At 45.9% G+C, this 24588-nt stretch overlaps 1 protein-coding gene across 1 annotated transcript; it reads right to left on the bottom strand.

Annotated features, from left to right (window-relative positions):
• Window positions 1-8440: 8440 nt before the first annotated feature.
• On the bottom strand, window positions 8441-9352 carry LOC122871601 (extensin-like). Its single transcript, XM_044186918.1, has one exon. It carries the CDS (start codon window positions 9350-9352, stop codon window positions 8441-8443), a length of 912 nt encoding a protein of 303 aa, XP_044042853.1.
• Between the last annotated feature and the right edge of the window lie 15236 nt (window positions 9353-24588).

Below are 24588 nucleotides of genomic sequence, written 5' to 3'. Positions count from 1 at the left end.
CAGCAGTCTGCAGACGTGCTGATGGCTTGAGTCAGTGAAGAGACAGACAGAACGCAGGCCACTGGCTGCAGATCAATAGTAACATCATTCACTGACGATGTGAAGTGTTGAAAGCAGGAAGACGTGCGGTTTGTGGCTCTCCTTTAAAGATAAGCAATTTGAACATTAGACAGAGCGGCTGCAGTGTGTATTAGCCTCATTTTCAGGAATGTGTGTGCAGTGAAAACAGCTCAAACACTCACGCACCGGCGTCAGCGCTCTGCCAGGACCGACGGGCAGCCTTGAGATGTTTCCAGGACTCTGGTATGCATTATTGTGGAGGACGGGATCAAGGCGCTTTTAATACGACGTGACGTTTAACCGAGTTGTTAGTTAACCAAAGAAAAGAGGAAAAAAACGCCCTGAACAACAGCTTGTTACAATCCTGAGGAAATCTTTCTTTTCTTTCCTCCATTCAGAAGAACAGATCACAGCAGAGAGTTCGCTCTGGTTTCATGACGGCAAACATTTGAACTCCCACAGGTGTTTCTCGTAACCTTTGAGTGTGTTTCTAATTGTTTTCTGCTTTAATAATAACTGTCTAAAGGCTCAGACTAGATAGTTTTTCATTAAAGTGAATGAAATCCTGTAAAACACTCAGGATCCTGCTCAGACAGTGTTTTGGCCTCCCTGCAGACTACAGTCAAACTGCAACCTGCAAACAATCTTTTTAAATGTCAGTATTCCCCTAGCTGTGTCAGAGCTTTTAGTTTCCCTTTTCTTTTCTTTTTTTGGACCCACACCCATCTGAGCGCCAGCCAATCCCAACATGCCCACCATCCAGCAGTTCAAACCAAAGCAGAGCACACAAACAACACAAAGGAAACTCTGCAGAGAAAAGAGCTGAACTGGTTTCTGTCTTTGATCTGGATCCTGACCTGGAGTTCTCTGTTGTGGCTGTGGATGTGCAGTAGTAGAAGGACCTGGTCTCACCAGAAAGTATGATAGGTGGAGCTGCAAGGTTTCTACAGCAGGCAAGCTAACCAGTAGCATGCAGGTAGTTAGCCTCTAACCAGAGAGTTAAGCAGCGGGGGGAAGTAACCAGTACATTTACTCAGTAGTACTGTACTTAACTTACACTTTAGAGGTACTTGTACTTTACTTGAGTATTTCCATTTTCTGCTGCTTTCTACTTCTCCTGCGCCACATCTCACATCTGACTTTTTACTGACAACTTTAGTTACTTTGCAGATTCAGATTATTAATACAGAATATAAATCAACTAATAGATTCTGATGTATTATTATATATAAAGTCATTAAAAATCTTCAGCAGCTGCAACATTAAAGTGATGAACACATTAATGCATCAATAATTATAATCCAACAATGTAATATATATTATTCTCTTTTGGTACTTTAAGTACATTTTGATGCTGATAGTTTTGTACTTTTACTCAAGTAACATTATAACAACTCTTACTTGTAGCAGAGTATTTCTACACTGTGGTGTTACTACTTAACTTCAGTAAACGCTCTGAATACTTCTTCTTCCATCACTGAAGTTAAGTGACGGTTCAGCTCTTTTCTACTGATACTCTGGTCTGCACTGGTGCCGTACGTGTATACATCAAATGTATGTATTGCTTCCAGGAAATAGCCACAGCCTCGCACCCGTTGATAAAAGCACTCAGATTCTACTCAGCCTTTATATGTTACAAACTGTCAGTGTTGGCTTTAATCATGTTTGTCCCTCTGGGCTTACGTAGCTGTTCATCCTTTAGAAAGTCTGCAGCCTCCAGCCAAAACCCAGGGTCCAAAACGACGACGCATAGAACCAAAAAGTCCAGCTGTCAGAAAATAAACAGCCGATTCGATTTCACATGTTGGTGATTTTGCTGTGTGGTTTCTACAAGCTGCTGTCGCTGCTCAGATCAGCTGACCCAGGAGGGAAGATGGACACTAATTACAGAGACGCTGTCGATACTGAAGGTTTCGTTTCCTCCAGAGGAAACTCTTTCATGTCTTTATCAGCGGTGTCAGGCAGCGCTGCTTTATGATTGGACATAAAATGCGTTCAGCGCTGTAAAAAATCTACAACTTCCAGTGAAAATAGATTTTAGAAACAACAAAGCACGGCAGTAAAGTTCAGAGAGAAACGTGTAAAGACTCCACAGCAGCCATGTTGGTGATGATGTGACGCCTCGTCGCTGTGAAAAGTTCAGTGTGTTACTGGGGAAATACATTTACACATACACACACACGTGTTGTTGTTGTTTTGGCTTAAAAGTAGTCTCATGTTAAATAATTAAGTCTAAAATACTATAAAAGTCTAAAATACTGGATCTAGAGGATACAGTGGGTTTCTCCCCCAGCGATACGACGTGGCCCCTGATCCTACAAATACACACAAATGACACATGATGGGTTTTAGTTTTGCAAAGACTGAAAATCTTTAAATTTGAATTTTAAAAAAGAACAAAATGTTAATTAAACGTATTCCTGGCAGCGTGGAGAGGGGAAAATAATGTGGCTGAACAGAGTTCCCGCCTAATGATGTGCATCATTTTTCAACAGCCAGTTAAATCTTTTTGGTCCCGTTGGTGGACGAGGGCACCTCGTCTGTCCACAGGTTCAGAGCAACACTTGGTCAGACCGTGACGCATTTAGGCGTCTCAAGTGTCAAAAACATGTAACGCAGAATATCCTGTTTAACTCTCTGCGGTTCACCCTTTGAACAAGAACAGCTTAAAACATCTCAAATCTTTTCCTCATAAAACACAAATCAACCAGTTTGGAATCAAGAATAAAGACAAAAGACTGAAGACAAAGTTGACTCGTAGAGAAAACTGATTTTTAACTTGTAAATAAGTACGATTTTAACACGAAGATTTACCTTTTTAAGAGCAGCAGCAGTGGAGGCAACTTGGTACGGGTGAATTGCGATTCAGATTAATAGAGTTTTTTACTTAAACCACGTTTTAATAAATATATTTGGTTTTTCAAAATCAGACAACTTTTAACACCTGTTCGTGTTAATAATTGTTTTGCATGTTGAATTTAAATCATTTTATCGCCTCCAGTTCATTTCTTATTTCTGCTGCTGTCATGATACGACATGCACAGTTGGTGGATTTTTGTTTATTTACTGTCAAAAATAATACACATGTAGCATCAACACAATTGTAACATAATTACTGTATATATTCAGAGGACAACGAAGCATAAATTACTTTTCTTCCACTCAGTTCCAGTTCTGCCAGGATGCCCGACCCCCCCACATACACACACAAACTTCTGATAAATATCTTCTTTGGTCACAGTTGTCTTTACAGGGCTTCACTGCTGAGTGTCGACAGGATCTGCACACTCTGCAGCCTACGGCCAAAACCCAGGGTCCAAAGACAACTTTGGTTAAAGTTGGATTTGTAAACATGACAACTGTAAAGAGATGTAGATGCTGGTTTTCTGGACCACCAGGACTCAGCTGTGGACCAGAGGATCAGTGAGAAACCTTCAAAAGGACCGTCTCTGTCAACGCCGACCTCCTTCTCTGCTGATCAACGAGCTGCATCGCGGAGCCAACATGTCCAACACGACGTCATCCCGCTGAGGCGTCTCCAGGCGGGTGGAGACACTCTGCGGTCGCTTCATTCTGCCCCCCAGTCACCATCTCTGATCATCACACAGCCGAACACCCAGAGTGACAGTGTGTCTGGAGAGCGGCTCAGATGTAAACAGTCTGAACACAAACACAACATCAAGACGGAGTGATGTCACTGCTGATACTGATCACACACTCCTCCCTGTGTTCAAAGCGCACATACACACACACACACACACACACACACACACACACAAACTGACAGGAGGTGTCCGCTTTCAAAACAGACAAACTGGGTTTCCACCCAAATCTTGATGTCACAGAAACACGTAAAGGGCGGATCACACATCAAAATGTTCCATTTGTCAGCCCGAAAATGTTTTTCCTTTCTGGACTCAAATGTCATCAATACTGTATATCACACTGTGCATAAAGCAGCCTTACTCAATCTACTCAATAATCATTTTTCTATAGCTCCATTTTCTCATCAGCGTAGTGCAGTGGTGGTGTACCCCAAGGCTCCATTCTGGGTCCTCTTCTGTTTACATGCTTCCCCTTGGACACATGATTAATAGACATAATATATTCTTATTTCTACACAGATGATACGCAATAATTTCCCACCTTGCATGACATAACAAGTCACGACAGGTCTTTTACATGTTACAAGTGTTATACGTGATTTTATAATTGCATTTCTGTTTAATTCTGATTTTGTGGCATTTTGAGTTGTCCGTCTTATGATGTTTGTCTGTAACTTATTGTTGTTGCTGCCTATCTTAACCAATACACTTTTAAAGAGATTTACATTTTTCCTGTTTAAATAAAGGTTAAGTGAAAGTAAATAAATGAAGGTCGGGACACGACGGGACACGATAAAGGCCTGGTTTCACTGTGTGTACAGCGAGGTTCATCCATACATCCTCGTGAAAGAGGTGCTTCTAGAAGCTTGGTGATGTAGTAACTACTCACAGGGATTGGTTGGTAAATAACTGTAGCTGGCTAGCTAACCGCTAACATGCTAGCCAGTCACATAGCTCTCTGAGCTTTTTTCTACTTTCTCTGTACTGTTCCATTTGTTCATCTTCAGCAGGACTAAATAAAACTGGCTGGTGACACAGAGCTAATAAGCTACGATAGCTATGACTCTCGTGCTCTCCGTTTCCTCAAAGGTCAACACTGACAGGACGGTCTGCTGGTGGTGGACGATGTCACTTAGCTTGTCAAAGTTCATTAAAGTTGAACTTGTCCAGATTAGCCCAGATTAACTTCACCTCCGCAAGTGAATCCACTGATCGCGGCTGAAGGGCAGAAGAGGACAGACAGGACAGACAGGGCAGACAGGGCAGAAGAGGACAGATAGGACAGAAGATGACAGACAGGACAGACAGGACAGACAGGGCAGAAGAGGACAGACAGGACAGACAGGGCAGAAGTGGACAGACAGGACAGAAGAGGACAGACAGGACAGACAGGGCAGAAGAGGACAGACAGGGCAGAAGTGGACAGACAGGACAGAAGAGGACAGACAGGACAGACAGGGCAGACAGGGCAGAAGTGGACAGACAGGACAGAAGAGGACAGACAGGACAGACAGGGCAGAAGTGGACAGACAGGACAGAAGAGGACAGACAGGTCAGACAGGGCAGACAGGGCAGAAGTGGACAGACAGGACAGAAGTGGACAGACAGGACAGAAGAGGACAGACAGGACAGACAGGGCAGAAGTGGACAGACAGGACAGACAGGGCAGACGGACAGAAGAGGACAGACAGGACAGAAGAGGACAGACAGGACAGACAGGACAGAAGAGGACAGACAGGTCAGAAGAGGACAGACAGGACAGAAGAGGTCAGACAGGTCAGACAGGACAGAAGAGGACAGACAGGTCAGAAGAGGACAGACAGGACAGAAGAGGTCAGACAGGACAGACAGGTCAGAAGAGGACAGACAGGACAGAAGAGGTCAGACAGGACAGACAGGTCAGAAGAGGACAGAAGAGGAGAGAAGAGGACAGAAGAGGACAGACAGGACAGAAGAGGTCAGACAGGTCAGACAGGACAGAAGAGGACAGACAGGACAGAAGAGGACAGACAGGACAGAGGTGTTTCCAGTCTGCAGAGCTTTGGACTCTGCTGCGTTCTGTCTCCTGAGTCCTCTGGCTGGGAGCTGTTGTCTCTCAGACCTCCTGAGATGCTGCTTTGGCCTCCAGCTGGCAGATTTCCCAGCAGCCCCTCCTTCGCTGAGGTCTGGGGGGTCCAGATGCTGCTGAAACTCTCGCGGGCAGTTTGACAAACTTCTCTGTGAGGAATTTAAACTGAAACTTGGTGTTGAACTCACAGGATCAGAGTCCTGACTGCTCACTTATTATGATAAACCTTTTAAAAGGGAATCAGCACAGTTTGTCTTTTACAACCAAATCTGCAACTAATTAACTTCACATGTGACTCTTCTGCTTCAGGAGTCACAGTTCGGGCGGTTCTGCTGGTTCTGAAATATATGCTGATGTGCACTGTTTCATCCGAGAACAGCACCTTTTTTACAGTTTCCTTGATGTTATATATGATGGGATGCAAAGCAGCAGACAAAACACTATTTTTGCACAAACTGAACCTCGTGCATTTTTAGGGGAAGATAATTATGTGCAGAAATGTAATATGATCATGTTAGGCAGCAAAGTGAAGTATCAACAATGTCCCAAGTTCTCTTCTGTAGGAACGTCATCTTTCCGAAATCTTAACCAACCGAGTTCATGTGTGGTGCTCTTTAATTTCAGCTGAGCCAGTAAGATTTGTAGTTTGGAGTGAGGCTTGAGGACATCGTGGCCACTGCCGTGTCTTAGAGGTTAAGACCAACCATGAACCGTAATGTCCACAGTTCGAGTCCTGTTTGGGACCTTTGTTGCATGTCAGACAGAAAGTGAAGCGAATCTCACCTCGTGTCATTTGTGCAGATCTGACTGCTGGACCGTTTGAGTTTCCTCCCCCCACGCAGCCAGCGTGCCGACGGCACAGACGTTACCTGTGAGCTAGCGGCGGACGCGCCGGGCTCGACTATGGGAGTGTTTCTGCGTTTGCGTCCAGCTGAGCCTCTGACTGATCTTTGAAACTCTAAAACTCTTTGCTGTTATTTCCCACATTGTCAACTCGCGCGGAAACATCTTCGTCTAACTGCGTCGGTTAGACGAACGGACTTTTCACGTGTCAGAACGCCAGCAAACTCCCTGCCACACACTAACGCTCCCGTTATTCCAGATCCTGAACTGCAGGAACCCCTTTTCCCGCCATTCCCCATCACCTGACCTCTGCCCCCCCACACCTGTTTCCACTCTCCCCTTCAGTCCTGCAGTATATATACCGGCCCAGCTTTCCAGCCTTCTGTTCTGCCTGCCCATGGTGACCTTTGCCCCCCAGTTTGCCTGTTTTCATCTGCCTGCCTGGTTTGTGAGTTTCGTCTTTTTTTTCTTTTACTTATCCTGTCGGTTTCTGAATCGTGCATCTGGGAGCCATGACGGTATGCAGTCGTCCCGCCTCTGAAATTCTCCTTTCTTCTGTCCGAGGACACAGTTGGAGATACGTGGAGAAAAAAATGAAATAAAGATAAAAGAACCACTTGGTTCAGGACCTCCTCCTCACACGGCTTTGTGGCTCTATAACAGCCACTGGAGTTCCCCTGTCGGGTGAGTAGACGTCATTTTTAATGACTGACGCTGTTGTTTTTCTTGGAGGACAGTCTGGGATCGTCTCAGGTGGAAGGTGTGAAAGGTGCGAGGCCCTGAGGGGCCCTGCTCCCACTGCGGCACAGACGATCCGGTCTGCACGTGCTCAGTGCAGCAGTTCTGCCTGCAGACAAGCGTGTTGGACATGTTGGTGGCCAGTCTGAGAGTTTTGACTTATTGCCCAAAAAAGTAAAACAAGTAATAAAGCAGCAGAACATAAACAACTGAGATTATGAATCAGGGCTGGGTTATGAAAACAAGCTGATGGCATTTTCTGCACTAATCGATGGTAAAAGTGGGTAAATATCCAGATGTAACATTGTGTTCTCTCAACGAGAACAAACTATTAGACTTTAATGACAAACTAACACAGTTTCCACCACAAACTGCCTTCAGGGATAATAAAGATTTACTGCCAAAGCCTGAAAGGTCTGTTAGTAATCCATCATTCAGGGACACTTCACATAGTTGATACACTCGTCTCCTTCTCATCTGCCTTCCCTCCTTCTGTCCTATTCTCTTCCTACACAACATGGCCACAAGTATATGGACAGCTGAACACGTGTGGCATGTGACTGTGACACCATGTTCGTTAATGTGCTGCTCTGACAGCCTCCACTCCTCTGCTTTCAGTTTTTCCACCAGATGTTGAACCTGCTGCAGCGTGTCGGCTTTGTTGGTCATGTGGACTTGGTCTTGATCCCTCTGCTAGTAGCAAAGATGGACAAGAAGCTCGCTCGCTCATGACAAAACAGAAGTTACACTTGGTTTTATCCACAAAAACACCTCCGTATGTTAGCAGAGAAACACTGGCCTGGCTTGAAATGAGGTTCTATGAATTCTGGATGTTTTTTCTTTTCTGCAAAGCAATTTTACTGTCCTGTTCTTCTTATTGGGCTTATTTACACGTCATGTTTCAGTATCCTGAATAAACCTTTTTTTACTTTGTCTTGTTGCAATGCTTTTTATTTCCTTGAGCTTTAAAGAACGCTTTTTTAACATTTGCTGAACAGTGTAAATACAGGATATAGGAGTAAATGCTGAGACACAGTGTAACGCTGGCACAAGAAGTCCGTGAAGCGCCTCAGTAATGTTACACAGAAACATCTAACTAAAGTTGGCTAATGTTAGCTTCCACAAGCTACCGGTCATACCAGACCAAAGAGGGTCGTTGCAACAAAACCCTGAAGGCTGTGCTTTCATCTGCTTTTTTATTGTTTTTCTGTCTGAGAAGAAACTTCCAGTGGTAGCAGAGTGAGCCGGTGGTGAGGGGCCGGTGGTGAGGGGCCAGTGGTGAGGGCCGGTGGTGAGGGGCCAGTGGTGAGGGCCGGTGGTGAGGGGCCAGTGGTGAGGGCCGGTGGTGAGGAGCCGGTGGTGAGGGGCCGGTGGTGAGGGCCGGTGGTGAGGAGCCGGTGGTGAGGGCCGGTGGTGAGGGGCCGGTGGTGAGGGGCCAGTGGTGAGGGCCGGTGGTGAGGGGCCGGTGGTGAGGGCCGGTGGTGAGGAGCCGGTGGTGAGGGGCCGGTGGTGAGGGCCGGTGGTGAGGAGCCGGTGGTGAGGGGCCGGTGGTGAGGAGCCGGTGGTGAGGGCCGGTGGTGAGGGGCCAGTGGTGAGGGCCGGTGGTGAGGGGCGGTGGTGAGGGGCCGGTGGTGAGGGGCCGGTGGTGAGCGGTGGTGAGGGGCGGTGGTGAGGGGCCGTGGTGAGGGGTGGTGAGGGGCGGTGGTGAGGGCCGGTGGTGAGGAGCCGGTGATGAGGGGCGGTGGTGAGGGCCGTGGTGAGGGCGGTGGTGAGGGGCGGTGGTGAGGGCCGGTGGTGAGGAGCCGGTGATGAGGGGCGGTGGTGAGGGCCGGTGGTGAGGGGCGGTGGTGAGGGGCGGTGGTGAGGGCCGGTGGTGAGGAGCCGGTGATGAGGGGCCGGTGGTGAGGGGCCGGTGGTGAGGGCCGGTGGTGAGGGGCCGGTGGTGAGGGGCCGGTGGTGAGGGCCGGTGGTGAGGGGCCGGTGGTGAGGGGCCGGTGGTGAGGGCCGTCACACGGCGGGACTCTGGGCTGTCGGACATGAAAGCTGGTCCTAGATCTCACTGAAACTCGTCCACCGACGGCTGATTTGGATCTTTGGCACCCAAAGGCAGTTTGACAATGTGACTGCTGCTACAAACCAACCAATCAAAATGTTTGTGTGTTGTGTTCCTGCTCTCAGATACTTCACGTCACTACACATTCATCAGCATCGTTGTTGCCGCAGTCTGAAGTCTCTCACGTCTTGTCCTCGCGTTCCTCCCACAGTCCAGTGACATGAACATGAGGTACATGTGGACCGTGACTTAATGAGCTCATGGCCAGACAAGTTGTTCTAAATGTCCTCTGCAGTATTTTCTACACATTTCTGGGGACTTTAGGCTCTGCATCTCCAACTATTTAAAACAAAGTTCTGTGTGTTTGAACAAAGTTGGAGAAACAACATGAGTTTGTAGCGACTGAGCTGCCAGTGAGTCAGTGTGACTGTATCTATGAACAGGGCGTCTCACTGGGCCGAATGAGCGATACAAACTGCGTTTCAGAGCCGGCTGGTCTGTGATCAGGCTGAGCGTTTGCACTGAGACCACAGAGCTGTGCTGGCAGACGCTCTGGCAGTGTTGGTAAGCCCCGGCTTACTCTGAGGCCTCTGACGTGAGCCAGAACTGTATTCCTTTCTACTTTGGTATCATAACAAGTGAAGCTCTCCGGGTTTAGACCGACACCACAGACATTATCCACAACACGACGCCCACTGCTGCTTTTAATAGCCCGCCTGTCACATGTGCAGATTCACCCGTGAAGGCCCCGCACGCCGTGATCGGCGTCACTGTAAGAAGCATCTGGGACATTCAGAAAGATCTGATCAAGACTGAAAAACACAGTTTAACACAAACGTCTAAATGAGACAGAAGAAGAAGAGCTGGATGACCTATGTGATGAAGACTTCCCATGCTGCCCTGGGCTTCGTCCCACAGTGATGACACGGCGGCCTCCACCAACCCGCCCACGCCATCAGCAGCCAATCGGAGCGTCCGAGCCCACGGTCTGACACCGTGGCCGCTCCACAGACAGCTCGATGACATCACCGCTGCCTCAACAACAGAAAAGGCAGATTTATTTAGCAGCATGTGGAATCCCGCCTTCGTCAAGCGGCGTGCCGCCCCCGCCGGCGTTACAGCCGGCTGTGTTTACAGCGAGCAGCGGCCAAACTGAGAGTCAGACTCCCAGTTTTCTGCTCTGTGTTTGTTGGCAGCCGCCGCGGCCATTTGTGGCGATGCCTGAGGTTTAGGGAGCAGTGGGGGCTGCTGGGAGCAGAAACAGAGCGTCTGGCCTGCGTGGGCCTCCAGCTGGCTGACACCAGGCACCCAGGAGAGAACAGGAGGGCCTCGCTCAGGCCGGGGCCCCGGGGGCCGAACGCCGGCTACCGTGAGGAGGGTCGAGAGCGAGAGCAGAAATGTGCCGAACCAACAGCTGCAACCGCTGCCGCTGGAGCTTCAGGTCAAACGGCTGAAAGGTGAAGCCGAAGCGTCCAGACAGAACGACCAATAAGAAACCAGCGCTGCAAAGCAAGTTCACTGCAGTGCTGTACTGAGGTACAGTTCTGACGTACTTGTACTTCCATTTGATGCGACTTTATACTTCTACTCCACTACTTTTATCTGATAACTACAGTCACTAGTTACTCTTCAGATTTAGATTTCACAAAAAAAACATGATAAATAAATTGTTAAAGATTAAATCAGTGGTTCAGCGTGTAGGCGGAGACGGTTCCCCTCTAAACTTCTCACATGCTTTCATTTAAACAACTGTTGCATCAGTATTAACGTCAGTCACAATAGTTTTGCTTTTGATACTTTCAGCACATGTAGCTGCTAAAGCTTCTGTTCTTTTATTTAAGGGGATTTTGGATGCTGGACTGGAGTATTTTTACATTACATTTCTTTACTTGAGCACTTCCTCCACCTCTGCCAGACGCACGCACTCGCTGCCTACAAACAGTCGGCACAGGGACGCGATGTGATGATGTCACAGGGACGCGATGTGATGATGTCACAGGGACGCGGGGATGGACAACAACAACAAACAGCTGTGTTTTGTGTTTTCACACCATCAGCGTTGAGTCTCTGCTGTGTGTCGCAGCTGCATCAACACGTCCGCTGTTTTATCACACTTCTTTCCAGCTGCTGTACCTCCAGCACTTCTTCTGTCGTCCTCAGGTGTCCTCAGGTGCGGACATAACACGACGTAACAAAGCGTTACGTTGGTGAGTCTCATCCTGAAGTTTTCTTCAACTCTTTTTAATTTCGCTGCAATCTGCAGCTCTTCTTCATCATGCAGTCAGCCGGAGCTGGAGGAAGCACTCAGATCTGCTACTGCAGTAACAGCAGTAAACCACAGTGTAGAAATACTCTGCTACAAGAAACAGTCCTGCATTCAAAATGCTACTTAAGTTAAAGTACAAAAGTATCAGCATCAAAATGTACTTAAAGTACCAAAAGTAAAAGTACTCATTATGCAGAATGATATATATTACTGGATTATAATTATTGAGCTCACTTTAGCTTTATATTCTGGAGCTTAACCTATAATAATACGTCATCATGTATTAGTTGATTATGCTTTGTATTAATAATCTGAATGAGTAAAGTAATAAAGTTATCAAATAAATGTAGTGATATTTCCCTCTGAGATGTGGTGGAGTAGAAGTACAAAGTATAAGTAGTAGTTGTATAAAATGGAAATACTCAAGTAAAGTACAAGCACCTCAAAATCGTGAGTTAAGTGCAGCAGTCAGCAAACAGTCAGCTGTTTTGACAGATATCATTTTGTGAAAATGTACAATGTAGTGTACCTCACGTGTCATTACACTCATAATGTTCTTTTAGCTTTTGTAAATTCTCGCTGTCGTTCCGTCACATTGTCGCTGCCGCTGGGATGTAACACTAACAACACGTGTTTCCCTCCGTTTCACACGCCGTCACACGCCGCCGTGCCAAACAGACCAGAGGGCGTCGGGCAGATTTATATTCATTAACAATCGCCCAGAAATGTTTTCAATTATTTCTGCATTAAAACTGCAAACCACTCAAACTGGCTCAGCCTGTCGTATCCACGCCGATGGGATAATGAAACCCTACAGGTCAATAAATAATACAGGCCTGTGTGCTGACAGTGATCATGAGAGCGTTTCATTTCCACCGTGTGAAACTCTGCTCATAAATCCTACAGATGTCTGCTCGTGTTTCTGCTGGAGTTTCAAAACGACTGTTTCTGTGTGTCAATGCGTCTCTCATCAGCGACAGCATTACGGCAGGATGTGTGACAGGTGCGTGCCAGCCCGCAGAGGTGATCGGTCCTCCGGCTACCGGTCCCCGCAGGTGATCGGCTCCTTTCTGATCCCAGTCGACTACATAAGGAGCCAAGATGGCGGCTCAGCTGCCGACTGGCCTTGCTGGTCTCTGCTGCAGCTCGGTGCGTTGCAGCTCGTGGGATCTCGGCCTGCATATTAACACTTTATAAAGCAACATCTGTGAGGATTCGTGTTTACTCCTCTACATGTAGAAACGTTACTTTGCAGATTCAGATTAAGAAAACAAAATATAATCAACAAATAAATGATGATATTATTATATCAGTAAAACTTTGATCCCCAGGGGGAAATTCACAAGCTACCCAGCATAAAGTAACATAGGCCTATATAAAATAAAAGCAAATAAATTAAAATGAGCTCCACCTTTACCAGCTGCAACATTACAGGGGCAGTTCACCCCAAAATCTAAAACATGTGTCTCCTCTCACCTGCAGAGCTGTTTATCCGTCTGGATAGTTTCGGTGCGAGCTGCAGAGTTTTGGAGATATCGGCCGTAGAGACGTCTGAATGTAACGGGACTACATGGCGCTCGGCTTGTGGAGCTCAAAGCGCCAAAAAATACACCTGAAAAACTCAACAGCGACGTCTGTTTCCAGAAATCAGGACCCGGTTACTGAAGATAATCCTCCGGTTTGTTGTGAGCAGTTTCATGGAGGGACTATTTTCTTTCTACAGATAGCTCCTACATGAAACGTGCCCCCACCCTGAGTCTCTTCTTAGCCCACATAATGTAGTTGGTAGTATCTTTTTTCAGCCCTGAGTAGTGTCTGCAAGTGTTCAACAACCTCCACCAAGAAGGCAGGGGGGCACCTTTTGTCGTTGTGAGCATGTTAGCATGCTGATGTTAGCATTTAGCTCAAGTACAGCCTCACAGAGCTGCTAGCAGGGCTGCAGACTCAAATTTTTGGACTCCTTAAAGTATCATTTAAAAATGTCTGTGTTGTTCTGGTTTCTATATGTTTTGCGTGTCTTGTAATCTCATGCCAGCTGGACATAAAAACTTCCTCATCATCACTGTGACAAGTACACAAGCACAGCGAACACGTACCAGAGTATGTTGTAAGTTGTTTCCATCCACATGTGATATCTCCAGAGACCTGCAGTCATTATTTAACACACCTGCATGCTGAGCGTTCAGCCTAACAATACACAACGGGCTGCAGCGCACCGTGAGCTGCCACAGTCAGTCGCAAATGTGAGTACTCAGCTCGGCTGCAGAAACAGGCGTCTCGCAGCCTATTTATGACCTTTCATCGATCATTACGTCTACAATCATCTGAAGAGTTACTTGTGGTCGAGTAAATGAGTCGTAGCGGGGGGCTGTTTGTCTGGGCGCTGAACAAGCATGAGCTCATTCTCACAAAGTCGGCCTTGTCACTTGTCACTGAGAGCTTTTTACAAATGCTGTGGGCTTCTTCGTACCGCCCTGACACATTCAGACTCTAAATGTGACTATTAGATCCTGATGGTTCTCATTTACATTCAAACATACAAGAAAGCAAAGTATTTATACTTTTATGTTTTCGTTTGAATTATGTGTCCACTTCATCATAACTGCGATAATGTTAATGACATGAAACACACCATGAAAGGTGTGAAGCACTGGTTTCCCCTCGTGATAAAGTAACAAACCTCTCGGACGCCGTTTCTTGTGGAAAACTACTGCTGCTGCACATCTGTGACTGTACATGAAAAGCACGTGCAGAAACCCACATTCAGGTCATTTATGCTGTTGAATATGTCTGGAATATAAACTTAGCAGTCCGGCCAGTTGTGGTTCGTCACTTTTGCTGCAAGACAAAGACAGCAAAAAAAGAAAAAGACTGCTAGCCAGCAAACATGCATGTAAACAGTTTGTGTTTCAAAATATTCAGTCGGGACTAAAAGAGTCTGCAGCCGTGCCAGCAGCACGGCGGTGCTTTGAGCTCACTGCTAACATCAGCATGCTAACAATGACAATGCTAACACGCTGATGTTTAGCAGGTATAATGTTCACCATGTTCACCATTTAATTTAGCATGTTAGCAACATTAGCTAGTTAGCAGTAGACACAGTGCAGCTGAGGCTGATGGGAGCGTCAGCAGCTCTGCAGGTGTTCGGTCAGAAACCAAAGTGTCGGACACGTTAACATGTCAACCTGATGGTGGCGCTAGAGGAAAAGTCAGTCACCAGTCAGTAGGGTTCATCCTCCGACAGGCCGACATGCTGCTAGCATGGCTAAACTACTCCAGCGTAGCTTGCTGACAGAACATCAATCGATCAGAGTGACAATGAATTTTTTTAAAACCCCGCTGGAATACAAGACACGGCTTGTTGCGTTTTGGAATTTGGACGGATCATTACAGATAAAACATTTAAAGTGCAGCTATTACTAATTAACTTTCACTCTCAACATAGTGGTGATTTATCTGTTCTTAGAGTCAGACCAGTAGTGGATCTATAAATGTAAAGTGTGTCCTGAGGGTGGCGCTAGAGGAAACATCATGAGGTCACTAAGACTGAAAGGGTTCTTCATCTGGAGAGCAGGAAAGAGATCAATCTTTTAGTGAAATGATCGATGGCATGAAACGAGATCCTGTGGTGGTGAAATCAGCTCAGAAAAGGCCTCGATACCCCAAATCCAAAACATTAACATCTAACATTTAATGTCCATCTGCTCATCAGATTTTTGACATTTTCTATGTAAAAATGTATAATGTGGCCTGATGGTGGCGGACTACGCCGCGCTTTATTCATGAAATTGTCGGCTATCTTGCCTTCAAAATAATGTTGCCATTATCTTTTAGGTTTTGCAAAATACAATTTACAAGAGAAATATGAATGACCATGAATACAACAAAGCAATATTACATCCATCTTTAGAGTAAAGAATATGATTCATCCTCTGGGGATCATGAATATGGAGATCTGTCCAGTAGCTCTTCTGATATTTCACTCTGGATTTCGTGGCTGAAAATGACTTCAAACTTCTAAATGTTTGGAAAGACTGAAAATAAAATCCGACCTTCTGCATCGGGACTCTGACACACTGAGCAGCTCCAAGAATAGAAACCTCTTTCTAACTTTGGATGTGTTTGACGTTTGGAGCTGATTTCAGACTCTCTCTGCTGCTCTGTGACAAACTGGGGGAGCTCCACCGAGAGGGAGGAATCCTGCGTCAGAGCGCCACTCCTCCGACGGGAAAAGCCAAAACCCCGCGAGCGGCGAGCTGAGAGTGTTTGGAGCTGTGGAGAGACCAGACCACGGCGATGGCTGGGCTCAGATCAGTCTGCGGTGCTCCTCCGCCATGACTCTCAGTCTGCTGTGTTATTATAGCATTATCCAATCAGCCTCGTCTGGCCCCGAGGGATTTACCCCCATTTTTACACAGCTTGTTCAGCCCCCCCCCACATCACAAGAGGTCAGCCTGCGAGACGAGCTAACGGGCTGTAATGTGGACGCTCAGCGCGTTAATGAGGCGGCCGCGCAGGTTTACAGGAACACGACTTTCCACTGCACAAAGATGTCACTAATGACAAGTTAGCGAGCTCAGTCCCACCACACTCATAAGCCATTTATGAATAAATACATGTGGGGAACATACTGATTTGTAGAAAACATTTGTCAAACTTGAGACAAAACCTAGTTTCTACAAATTGCCTTACTCTGCCCGCGCTGGGAATAAAAACGGCTCATTTAAAGGTCGAGACATTTTCAGATATTTCTGCCACCCACAGCGGCTTCATGTCACTGCAACTTCCAGAAGCAACTTATCTCAATATATTTTAATACGATTAAAACTGAAAGCATGAAAGTGTAATTCCTGGTGTCCAGGGTGCCGTAGCGTCACGTCCTCTGGACATTAACAAGTGCTAGCGACCTGACATTCTAGCAGAGTGTGCGTTTCTGGTTTAACTTCTCTCGAGGTGCATGGAGAAGGAACATTGTCTCAACAGTTGTAGTATAAAGAGCAACCTTACTGTCTGACTGCTGACTTTCAGCTTGTGGCCTTCATCGTGGTCATCAGGTTCTTGCAAAGAGTCATGTGATGACCCTGATGAAGACCCCAGAACCAAATAATAAGACTTCAAGCCAAACCACCGTACATTCAAATCCAGAGTTTGCATTGTATATGACAACACATCCATGAGCTCACCAGGGTTTGTGCAGGCTACAGGACACACTGGGACACACCGGGACACACCGGGACACACCGGGACACACCTGGACACACTGGGACACACCTGGATACACCTGGACACACTGGGACACACCAGGACACACCTGGATACACCTGGACACACTGGGACACACCAGGACACACCGGGACACCACACACACTGGGACACACCTGGACACACCGGGACACACCTGGACACACTGGGACACACTGGGACACACCGGGACACACCTGGACACACCAGGACACACCGGGACACATCCGTCCTCACAGCTTGCAGGTTTAGCATTTTGAACTATAAACAAAATAAAACTCAACCAAACTAAACAGTTTGACATGAAACCAAATGAAATCTGTTGAACACAATCACAAAGCGGTTTAGACGAGCTCGAAGCACAGATGGGATCGTTTGTGGCAGATCCAAGGTCAGTTTTCCATAATACATTACTGACATAGTTAACATACGATGAATAATCCGGCTGGTTTCCAATCAACAAATAATAAGAAAAAAACGTTTCTGCCCTCCACAACAGAAGAGAGGGGCCAACTTAGGAACTATTTAAGGAATTAAAGGGAATCGATCACTAAGTTGAATTACTAGTTTTATGCACTTGAAGGTGAAAAAAAGAAGCAAAATCAAATAAATGTCAGGCCTAAAATCCTGTCGGTCCATTACTGAACGCGATGCTGCGTTCAAATCACAACACATGGAAACTCAGAGCTCCATCAGCCTCCACACACACACACACACACACACACACACACTTAAATCAACATACGTCTGCTGCACTCTGTTATTAGCAGCAGTATTTTATAGAGCTATTTATAGTAGCGTGAGCAGTCTGCTGTGCTTCGCGTGGCGGAAAGTCAACTTGGAACTTGAAGCTAACTGAAGCCAGTTCAAGTGAAGCCAGGCAGACGTCTCCACTACAGCAGAGTTATACATTTTACTGGCTGCTTTGTGCTGCCTCAGATTCACCTCGCATGCTGACACCAGCCGTCACAGCCTGATTCATGAGTGTATATCTGTGTTTCGCTGTTCACGATCACCTTCCTACATCCTCACTTTTAGCCGGAAAGCTCCGATGCCGGCGCCGTGCTCTGCAGCAGTTTGCCTGGCGTGCGCTGCGCTGCAGTGGAAGAAATGCGGCTGGAATTACAGATTCGTAGGCGAGTTTAATCTCCGAGGACACCTTTGCACATGGAAAATACTGTAAACCAGCCACAAGAAGAACAGCACATCATCACACATGCACAGTAAATATTGCAGAAGCTCCAGAATCTGCATCTCTGCAGGAGAAAAGAATCAGAGAGGAGATGAGTTGACAAAGTGATGCAAAGTACTCGAGTACTGTAGTAGAAGTAGCTCAAAATTGTACTTTTCCATTTATGCTTCTCCTTCGCCACATTTATTTAACAGCTGTAGTTACTTTGATTTTACAAAACATCTGCTCAGCGTATTAAATATGATGCACTGTTACAGATTAAAACCCCACAGACCCTCACAGGTGTTTTCAGTTATGTTGCTGATTAGACCAATCAGGTTGGAGCTCTGCTGGGATGTTCTGCTCCATGTGATGTCATCATGTACTTATATTTATTGCGCCGCAACAAAACTATCAGGAGAGCAGCTGAATATTTATATCTTGCTGCACACGATAATAACTTGTGTGTACAAATTATCTTAAAAATCCTCGTCTTTCGGGAGCTTGAAGGCTCCATGATTTGACTCTCTGAAAGGGGCCATTTTACCGTAGTGAGTCCTTTTACTTTTGACACTTTAAGTCCATTTTACTGGTAATATTTATATACTTTTATTCAAGTAGAGTGTCAAATGCAGGACTTTTACTTGTAAGAGTATGTTTACACTGTGGTATTGTTACTTAATTAAAGGGTCTGCAACACCGCTGTGCACAAGCTTCAGGTTGGGTCTGACCCAACAACAAACACTGTGATTTTTTTATATTTCATTTATTCAACTGTTTGATTATAGATAAATATTTTACAACATGAAGATCTAATTTCTGCAAAGCCAGCAATCAGCTTCTGGTGGAAAAGTAATGTGAATCACTCATTTTTTTAACGGTAAACATTTAAATCTATTGAATCTTTACTGGAATCACCACTTAAACAAAGATCTCGTGTCATGATTCAGTTGTAAAATGTAAACTCCCTTTTGTGCCACATTTTGGGAAACATGCCTTTTTTGCTTTCTTTCCAACAGCAGAGGCCGCAGAAACCAAAACCAGAGCTCAAAAACCATATCTAGCAACCCACACTACAGACACCGCACATGGGCGGATGAATACACTGTTGTTCGTCAAGAAATAGTTCTTTTTATTTGTGTTCGGATTAAACAAACGAGATGTAACGTGTTAATCAGGGAGCTTTAGAGCTGCTGGTAGGGGGGGGTTTCTTACCTTTGAACAGAGCCAGGCTAGCTGTTTCCCCCTGCTTGCAGTCTTTATGCTAAGCTACGCTAACCACATCCAGACTCCGGCTCTGATTGATCTGAACATCTTATTTTCTTAAAATGTCCTCTTTTTTCCATTCTTCCCTTCCTTCATTTGTCTTCTTATTTCTCTTACTTCCCCTCTTCCTTTCTTCTTCTTCTTCTTCTTGTTTTTCTTGCCATCCAATAGTACACGTAACTTCTTCCCTTCCTATAAAACCTCCGTTATTTGACTCAGCAATCACACAAGTTAAAGTTGAGATATTTGGTTTTTACACACTGCAAATAACTTTGACTTTCTGATAAACCGATGGCTTTCATCACCATGAATGAACGTATTAATATCAGAAACACCAACAGACTGAACGCATTTGTTTTTCTGTCTCAGTTTCTGGTTCCTTTCTTATAAGATCACTTCTGATTTGCATATTCAGAGCAGCATAAAGACCCCACATACTGCAGGCAGCAGCGGGGGTCGTTGTTACTGTAACCGTATCATCAAAGGGATCTCTTGTCGTCTAAATGTTGGTGGATGATGAAGGGACGTTCTGCAGGATGAAGAACCTGTGGTACTTTTCTTGTGTTGTTCATTTTGAAAAGAAACGGCCCGACTGTATTCTGCATGAAATGTAACTGAATCAAATTATGCTTTCAAAGTGAAACCATATTGGGGAATATATGCGGCTGACAGAGGGGATCAGGACAGTAATATATGCTCACTGACTCAGAGGGGAAAATGGATTCTGGCACCAGAAACAGAAGAACATAGGCAGCTCTGCAATGCCACACACTCACTCACGACCACTTCTATGGATAAACATGTTTTTATTGTCAAGGAGATGAAAATGAGAGATTGTGTTCAAATTTTTCACCTTCAAAAGACTCTAGAAGCTTTATTTAACCGACCGTCACATCGGGGATTACAGGAAGAAGAAGCTCTGGTTTATGACATAACAAAACAGGCTGCGGATGAAAGAAACGGAATGGAAACACGACGATGTTCAGGATCCCCATCTTGCATTTCATGTCGCTGCTCTTTGTCCTCAGTGTAGGCACGTCTGAATTACAGCGATTCATTGCACTCACCTGGTCTCACTCACTCACCTGGTCTCACTCACCTGGTGGTCTCACTCACTCACCTGGTCTCACTCACCTGGTCTCACTCACCTGGTGGTCTCACTCACTCACCTGGTCTCACTCACTCACCTGGTCTCACTCACCTGGTGGTCTCACTCACTCACCTGGTCTCACTCACTCACCTGGTCTCACTCACCTGGTGGTCTCACTCACTCACCTGGTCTCACTCACTCACCTGGTCTCACTCACTCACCTGCTGGTCTCACTCGCCTGATCTCACTCACTCACCTGGTCTCACTCACTCACCTGGTGTCACTCGCCTGGTTTCACTCACCTGGTTTCACTCACCTGGTCTCATGCCCTGGTCTCACTCACTCACCTGGTTTCACTCATCTGGTCTCACTCACCTGGTCTCACTCACCTGGTTTCACTCACCTGGTCTCACTCACTCACCTGGTCTCACTCACTCACCTGATCTCACTCCCTGGTCTCACTCACCTGGTTTCAGTCACCTGGTCTCACTCACCTGGTCTCACTCACTCACCTGGTCTCACTCCCTGCTTTCACTCACTCACCTGGTCTCACTCACCTGGTCTCACTCGCCTGATCTCACCTGGTCTCACTCACCTGGTCTCACTCACCTGGTCTCACTCGCCTGATCTCACCTGGTCTCACTCACTCACCTGGTCTCACTCGCCTGGTCTCACTCACCTGGTTTCACTCACCTGGTCTCACTCACTCACCTGGTCTCACTCACTCACCTGGTGTCACTCGCCTGGTTTCACTCACCTGGTTTCACTCACCTGGTCTCATGCCCTGGTCTCACTCACTCACCTGGTTTCACTCACCTGGTCTCACTCACTCACCTGGTCTCACTCACTCACCTGATCTCACTCCCTGGTCTCACTCACCTGGTTTCAGTCACCTGGTCTCACTCACCTGGTCTCACTCACTCACCTGGTCTCACTCCCTGCTTTCACTCACTCACCTGGTCTCACTCACCTGGTCTCACTCGCCTGATCTCACCTGGTCTCACTCACCTGGTCTCACTCACCTGGTCTCACTCGCCTGATCTCACCTGGTCTCACTCACTCACCTGGTCTCACTCGCCTGGTCTCACTCACCTGGTTTCACTCACCTGGTCTCACTCACTCACCTGGTCTCACTCACCTGGTCTCACTCACTCACCTGGTCTCACTCACCTGGTCTCACTCACCTGGTCTCACTTCAGTTCTGTATAAGCTTGTGGTCGTCGGTCTCCCTGACTCTCTGGGGTTTCAGTGGGTTTGTCTGCAGCTCAGGTGTGGCCTCTGCTCTCAGCCACCTTGAGTCTGATTGTGACATTCATGTGTTCATAAAACAGTCAAGCGTGTCCTGATTTGTGTCTTTAAGGCACTTTAATCTCCGCGAGTTTATTTGGTGCGAGGATCCACACAGACGCGAATTAATCCGGCGCATCTGGACGTTAATGAATTTATCATGCAGCGACTTCAAAACGAGATTCATTAGAAGAGTTGTATCTGCATTAACGTGCTGTCTGTATCTGACTCGCTCCACAGTAAACGCGACTGTTTACGCATGTGGAAACATTTTACTGCACCGTTTTCATCTCAGTGTCTTCACAGAAGAAGAAAGCCTCCAAATGGAAACCACATTGAGCTCATGGAAGCAAAGCAGAATGTATTTCTAATGATAATTCCTCTTCACGTTATCTCGTTAGTGCCGTTTCTATCTTTAGCCTCGTCTTTGATGTTAACAGCGTCAGACATCGGCCGGACATTTAATTAGGAGTAATAATTTAATTTGGGTTCACTGACTAATGTTTTCCACGAAAAAATAAATCCCTGACACACAGCAGGACAGTTCCAAGCTTCATTGTTACATAAGAGTCACAATAACATGAAGACTTCAGTGATTTCTATCTAATTCTCCAGATTATTTGGGATATTTCCAGATTAAAGTCGGAATCTGTATGACAAGAAAGTCGTGGTTCCCTGAGAGCAAAATGAACGTCATGATTAGAGTTGGTAAGTTAGATGACTTGTTTGTTTGTTTTTCAATAAACTTTATTGAAACAGATACGGCAAGAAACAAACTTGTGCATATAAATACACCTGGGGGGGGGACCGATGTGATAAAGGGACAAATACATAATTAAATAAAGAAGCTTAAACTTGCAGGTGTTTTATGTTTAACAGCTGTTTTGTTTGATAAACAATCAGCTCAATTACAAAAAAATTATGTTTTTATCATAGATCTTTAACTTTATTATCATAAACTCAAGATATTGTGGATTACTTCTGCATGTTTTTTCCTCATGACTTATTTCTCTAAATGTTTTGACTGTTCATGAAATCTCATATTTACCACACCGTGCTTTACACCTATAAACTGACGATGAATGTATTTTGTTAACTGAATAAAGCATCAACTATCAGACTCCACGTCGTGTCTTTGCTTCCTGATGTCGCGCAGCAGTCGCTGGCCTGAGAGTTTCAGGTTGCGTAGATGAAGACGACGCGATGGGAAACGCTGCTTGCACACTGGGAGGAGTGAGTCTCCGCGGCTCCTCCGGACGGGAAGCTTACTGCTGATGAAGTGAGTCAGAGTAGGCTTCTGTTCCAGTGAGACGACGACGATGATGATGATGATGATGAGGGTGTTGAAGGGCACGAGGAGGCAGATGAGTCGGGGAGAGTGAGCAGTTCAGGTTCAGATTGAAGTAGCATGTTTGTCACTAAAAGGTCGCCAGTTCGATTCCCCTGGTCGGCTGGGAAGACTGAACATTATTATACTGACGTGTGCGCTCCGTTTACTGTACCAATTATATTTCCTCAATTTAATGTGTACCTTTGATTTACTTCATTAGTTCCACTGGATTAATAATTTGTGCAGTGGGAACACTAATGTCTTCGCTTACTTCCTCCCTTTATTCTTCTGGACGGCAACAATCAGTCGGGCTCCAGAAGATGACTTTTAATGGAATAAATGTGACAATAATATTCATCTGAGGGAACAAACCATATAATCTTAAGGTATGATTTAGTAAATCTGTGTTGAATCTGAAAGTAGCTCCAGAAGGAGCTGATATTAATCTTCCAGGCAGCTGAATATTTCTGTTCTGACGGGTTTGCAATGTAAAAACGTCATTATTCTCATATCACAGACGCGATCAGAGTAGCTGAACGTGTCAGGTGTGAATGTGTAAGATGCTCCAGCGCCTGGAGCAGCGAATCACTTGCGTCTGATAGAAGATGAACGTGGGTGAACTTCGCTTTGAGTGACTAGCTGCTTCGCTGAGCCAAATGAAGCTAACGTTAGCGGAGTTTGGACAAGCTAACGTTACCGTATCTAAAAAGACCCGTCTCAGTTCGCATCTCGGACATGTGGTCAAGCGAACCGGGTTCCATATTCTGCATTAAAACGGTGAATATAATAATACACTTAGTTTGAGTTGTCTCGTGATTTTCACAGACTAACTGCCAGCCAATCAGAAACCTATTTTTCACGGCCATGTTATAAATGCTTGTGATCTTAGTCGAACTGCATTATTTCGTTTTGTAATGTTTTCGGCCGTCAGTGGTTCGAACTGTACGGAGCCGGTTTTATTAATCCACTAGTTAGTTAAATAAAACATCGCAAAAAAGCTTTTCCTCTCGGCTGAGGTGGAAAAGTTGGTGCATCGATAAAAGCAAAATGTGACAAAGTGCAACAGAAACAAACTTAACGAATGAATCACGAAGCACGTGACTTAAACGTTCACTGAAGAGACGAAAAATAGCGGCAGCTGTGTGCGGAGCGATGAGGAGGCTGGAGCCTTCCTCACATGAACACATGAAACCAACAGAAACGTCATGTTTCCATCATGGTTTCCCATCGTCTGAGCTTTTAGCGACGTCGTCTCGCTGCGTCCTCTTCTTCTGCGACGCTTTAACGGCAGCGGCTGGAGGATCGGCTCCTGATAATCGGCAGTGGATGCAAACGCACGTTCATTTTGCATTGCTGATTTTCTTGAAATTCGGTTAAAATTTGCTCTTCATTTGGATGGAAACCCGGTGAGTGAGCCTTTTATTGATACCCCTGTAGTGTGTACAGATCTCAGAGCTGTACTTTGAATTCCTCAGATGATCTTGATTTTTCTCAGGTGTTTTTAGAGCTTCTTCCAGGAACATCAGGTGGTGCTTTACAGTAAACACTGCAGTCACAGACAGCCAGCGCT

This window comes from Siniperca chuatsi, linkage group LG23, assembly GCF_020085105.1.
Source record: "Siniperca chuatsi isolate FFG_IHB_CAS linkage group LG23, ASM2008510v1, whole genome shotgun sequence".
Classification (NCBI taxonomy): Eukaryota; Metazoa; Chordata; class Actinopteri; order Centrarchiformes; family Sinipercidae; genus Siniperca; species Siniperca chuatsi.
This window is presented reverse-complemented; position numbering and strand designations above follow the sequence as displayed.